This window comes from Drosophila nasuta, chromosome X (genome assembly GCF_023558535.2).
Source record: "Drosophila nasuta strain 15112-1781.00 chromosome X, ASM2355853v1, whole genome shotgun sequence".
NCBI classification, from domain to species: Eukaryota; Metazoa; Arthropoda; class Insecta; order Diptera; family Drosophilidae; genus Drosophila; species Drosophila nasuta.
In genome coordinates this window covers 30,660,413-30,665,654 of record NC_083459.1, presented here as the reverse complement: position 1 = coordinate 30,665,654, position 5,242 = coordinate 30,660,413, and the positions used below count along the sequence as shown (strand labels likewise).

The window sequence follows — 5,242 nt, the reverse complement described above, 5'->3', positions numbered from 1 at the left end:
AGCGTTTGCCACGTGCATAGGTGGACAACAGAAGCAGCAGCGGAGGGCAGGAGGAGGGCAACCAGAGGACAACAGGACAACAGGACAGCGTCAGAGCAAAGCAGTCTCAGTCTCAGTCGCAGTCACGCAGACGATTGATTTGGAAACGGGCCATTGTCACGCCGTATACAATCGAGAGAGAGAGAGATAGAGACAGAGAGAGAGAGAGAGAGAGAGAGAGAGAAAGAGACAGGGAGAGAGAGAGCAGCAATAGCAGTAGCTGGAGTAGATATTGACAGCAGCGTAGGGCACTGCAAAAGGATACTGCTTAAAGTCAAGTTAAAGCTGCACAGAAGCACACACAGCACACAAAACACGTACAAAACACTGGCTATTCAAAAAGCAGTCGCTACCAAACTGACTCTCAAGCACTACTTGACTACTAAATACTCTTTAAAACATCAAATGTAATTGCAACCAATGCTATTTTAGGGAAAAGAGTTTAATAACCTTTTACTATTAAATACCCTTTAATGAGCGAGGAACAATTTCGAACTTATACAAGAATGTTGCAAAGGAGTGTGTTAGATATTCGCTACGACAAAACAGTGCGGTATTATTACGAAAATATACCAAAATTATATACCAAATAACAAAATAGAGTCAGTGTATAATACCACACTTACTCTATTTTCTTATTTGGTATATAATTTTGGTATATTTTCTTAATACTACAATTTACAAATATACGAAATAATACGAATAGCTCAATAAAAGTCAGACAGTGTGGTATTGTCATTAAAATATACCAAACAAATACTTAAATATACCGAATGCTATATTTGGTATACGTAATAATACGAATAGCTCAATAAATGTCAGACAGTGTGGTACTACCATTAAAATATACCAAACAAATACTAAAATATACCGAATGCTATATTTGGTATACGAAATAATACGAATAGCTCAATAAAAGTCAGACAGTGCGGTATTGTCATTAAAATATACCATACAAATACTTAAATATACCGAATGCTATAATTGGTATATTGTAATATACCGATACAGTTTACAAATATACTACTACAAAGTCAAAAAAATACCGGACTCTGAATAAGTACTGAAATATAGTATACCGAATGCTATCGATACACTACCACATTTTCAAAATATACTATATACGATTTCAAAATATACCAGATTGTCAACTAAATAAATTACAATCCGACAGCGGCAACAGCCACTTTTTCGAACAATATACAACCAAATACTAAATCATACCAAATGTAATATTTGGTATATAAATATACTACAACATTTAAAAATATACTATCGAGTTCAAAATATACTATACTGTCAACAGCGGCTTTTGGCAAAACTAAATTATTTTATCATACCAAATGTAATATTTGGTATATAAATATACTACAACATTTTAAAAATATACTATCGAGTTCAAAATATACTATAAGTTCAAAATATACTAAATTATTTGACTCACCAACAATGGGGAACTACAAAATACATTTCAATACCGTAAATTTTTGAAAATTTCAAACACTTTACTTTGAAAGAGAAATCAGAATTTATTAATTTAAAATACCATGACAAAGGTGTGTTTTTTTCTTTTGTTGCCTCGAAACCGCTTCGATAAAAGTTCGAATACAATAAAATCAGAATTTTGCAATATAATATGTTACAAAAAATGAGATGGAAATGAAAAAACCACTACCAACGCCATCGCGGCTTTTTCGGCCCCTCCTTTGAGACCTCCAGAATTGAGGCATTCTTTGCAGAACTTTTACACAACACTAAAATAAAAAGATGAACAAAAGTAATGAAAAATGTAATTGTAATGCGCAATCTTCTGCTCACAGTTTAAACGCGGCTTGTTGTCAGCTTCTTTGGGCAATTGTGCAACAATTTCCATAGTTGTTGTTCGTTCAACATCATCTCGATTCCAGTTAAAAAGCATTGCGAGCTCGGGCCTGCAATTGAGCTCTCTTTCGATGCGACGATTCTCCTGTTCCTCAGCAGCATTTGCAGCTTGTTTCATGATCAATGCCAGACTTGGCGGTTTTCTTTGTTTGACTATCAACTATTCTCAAATAGTGTTTTAGTTCATTTTGTATTTTTGTTACGTTAATTTACGACTTACGTTTGTCATTGGCTTTTGCACATCACAAGTTTTTTTTTTCTTCGTTTTTTGTGGTGTAGTTGCATTCGGTGCCGATCGTTTCGACATTTTTCTTATGATTTATGCTAATTTATTGTGAGTTTTATAGTTGAAAGTTGGAAATGCGAATGAGAATGAGAAACGAAAAATGCTCTCAATGCTGTACTACTTGCAAATCAAAGCCTACTTTAATGGCCATCATTCAATTTGCTAATAAAAAAAACTCTAATTCGAATCTTAAAGAACTTATCGATCTTAAAGATACATTCTTGATGATTTTAAGAATTTTTCGATTTTCAAAATCAATTCATAAAAAACAAAAATTTTCATATTGAAATTTCTTAAATTTTCCCAAAAATATCTTATGTGAAAAGATGAAGTAGAAGACATTGGCAGAGTAATCAATGGAAAAAAATAAAATGAGAAGTATATTAAGTAGATAAATTAAAACAGATTTGTAATGAATCGAAGAGAAACAATGTTAAGAACATAACTTGAAAGATTTTTAAGTAAAGTAGAAAGAAACCGAAGGAAAGTTCCAAATAGAAATAATTGCTTTAATGTGCAGCAAATTAATTTAAACAGATTACAGCTTACAGCTTAATCTGTAAAAATCTTTATAGAATTAAGGAAAGCAATATTGAGATTTCTTTTCATGATTTTTTTCAATTTTCTAATTTTGCTCTGAAATTACTTTAGATTAAAGAATTTGAATATTGCGAATCAGTAATGTTAAATTCAAAGATCTAGTTTAAATAGTCGCTGCTAACGGAGCATTTAGGCAAGCGGTCAGACAGACAGACGGACGAAATGAAGTTGTTACCAACTTGTTGACAAAACTAGCATGCTCTCTTTCCTTGGTGCATTTGTAATAAGCACTGGGCAACAGACTCAGCGACGACGCAGTCAGTGAGGCACTCAACACGCACACACACACATTCATACATACACACGGACACTCACCCACACACACACAGAGAGAAAAGAACCATTGCAAGTTTTTGGTAGTTTGAACACGAAATATTTTATTATTATATATAATTTGCTATTATGATGATTATACGTGGGATGTGGATTTCGATTTGGATTTGGATTCCGACTTCGACTTCGATTTCGATTGCCCGCCCCAACTCTATATATGTATGTATCTATGTATATGAATTCCGTGTTCGTCGTCGTCTGTTCAGTTGGAGTTTCTCTCGCTCTCGATGTTGCTGTTTCTGTTACTATTTCTGCCGGACACTGCATACTTTATAGCTGTTGCCTGTTGGCACAATCACGGCCAAGCTTCGGCTTGGAGAGGGAACACTGCCTTCTCTCTCCCTCTCTTTCTACCAAATAGAATTGAATAGATTTCAGCATTGTGCCTGCGCCCACGTTTTATGCACTCGCAAACAGATGATGTCCACAACCCGAGGGAAAGACAGTCTCCACCTCAATTTACAACACGTAATTCCACATACGACTTCATGGCGAGCAGACAGTTGAATATTTTCCATATTTTATTGCATTTGCAATGGTGTTGGTGTATTTAAACTGTGCCGATGTCTCGAAACAGTTGTCAGCACTAGAAATTGATTAAAGTGCGAACAAAGTTGTTCAATCAAACTTCTTTATTCTCTTCTCTGCAATTGAAAATCGAAAATCGAATAGAATTTAATTTTATTTGAATGACTTATCTTTAAGCTAGTTAATTAGCTGTCAATCGTGTCACCAATCATCAGTGAACCGTATATAATTGAATTTCATTTGAATTAGTTGTCAATCATGTCTTCAATCACGCCTCAAATAAGAGAATGCTATATATTCATATATTTATCAGCCATCATCAGTCCTTAATTTATCATACAAAAGTTCAACAATCAATCACATACAAAATGCTACATAATCATATCAATCATGAGTCTATGAGATATCAAAGAGTCATGTATCAGTTGTCAATCAAACCTGTAAGCCTTATCAATCAATCATCAATCAGTCATAAATTAGTTTTATTTTACATTTATCAATCAAGCATCAGTTATCAATCAGACCCTTAGGCTTTATCAATCAAACATCAATCATTCATCAATTCGGTTCTCTTTATTAAGCATCAATCAGGACTGCATTAATCAATCTTAAGTCAATCATCAATTAGACTTGTATAAGACATCCATCAGTCATCAATCAGGCCCATAATTGGCAGTTCCTATAAATTAATTATCACGCAGCCAATCATCAATCGTCTTCAAAAATGATGAGCCATCAATCAAGCATCAATCAGACATCAATCCATTAACGTGACATATAGAAATCAGGCAATTAGATGTGTGTCAACAACCAACACTCATGTAACAATTAAAAAGTATCCGTACGTCAATCAGTCATCAATCACTTATTAAAGCCAAAGTCTGCCTTTCTTTAGCTCTTGTTTTCCACCTCTTTCCGCACCCGAAGGCCGTGAAAATTTGATCCAAATTGGATGGATTATCATGGCCAAAATAATCATCAGATTGTCAGATTTGCTTGCAATGCAGCCGAGAGAAAAGTGCGAGGAAGGCAGAAAAGAAATCACTTGGCGCATAAATTAAGAATGGATGGGGGACAGAGACGGGGACGATAAGGCAAAGAGGTTAGCGGAATAAACTCAAGTTGCACTTAATTAACTGCAATAAGAAACTGAAATTAACCCCCAAGCGAAGCGACGACAGGCGAGAGGCAAAGTTTTTATCGCGATGCCGCAGCGCAGATAATGAAGCTGCCAATGAGTAACATAATGATGATGATAATGATGATGCAGATGCAGATGATGATGATAATGATGATGATGACGATGGAAAGTGCAACAAAGGCGCGCAAAACTTTTTGCCTCATAATTTCGTTAGCTAATTTGCGTCGTTAGATTCGAATGGGAAAGAAAAGAAGTTGACAGATAAAACGAAAGAGAGAGAGAGAAAGGGAAAACGAGGGAGAAAGAGAAAGAGATTGCAATAATAATTGCGTTAATAATTACTAATGTGCAATCATTCGCAATGTCGAGCGATGCGAAAGTTGGTAGCAAATGTTGCCAGCAACATTTTGAGTTCAGCAACATGTTGCCAGCGG

General features: G+C 35.0%; 1 protein-coding gene across 1 annotated transcript; it reads right to left on the bottom strand.

Moving 5' to 3' along the window:
* Positions 1-1,566: 1,566 nt before the first annotated feature.
* LOC132796344 (uncharacterized) lies at positions 1,567-2,397 on the bottom strand. Its single transcript, XM_060807486.1, has 3 exons — positions 2,141-2,397; positions 1,858-2,080; positions 1,567-1,793 (listed from the first exon to the last, which is right to left on the bottom strand). The coding sequence occupies exons 1-3, from the start codon at positions 2,225-2,227 to the stop codon at positions 1,711-1,713; spliced, it is 393 nt and encodes a 130-aa protein (XP_060663469.1). The 5' UTR covers positions 2,228-2,397; the 3' UTR covers positions 1,567-1,710.
* Positions 2,398-5,242: the final 2,845 nt, after the last annotated feature.

What these genes read in the sequence shown, in the direction of transcription:
- LOC132796344 (XM_060807486.1), bottom strand. Translation starts at nt 2,227, where the DNA reads ATGTCGAAACGATCGGCACCGAATGCAACTACACCACAAAAAACGAAG. An exon ending in TGCAAAAGCCAATGACAAAC is followed by an intron (nt 2,081 to 2,140) that starts GTAAGTCGTAAA and finishes ATTTGAGAATAG; the next exon opens with TTGATAGTCAAACAAAGAAA. An exon ending in CAACAAGCCGCGTTTAAACT is followed by an intron (nt 1,794 to 1,857) that starts GTGAGCAGAAGA and finishes TTTTTATTTTAG; the next exon opens with TGTTGTGTAAAAGTTCTGCA.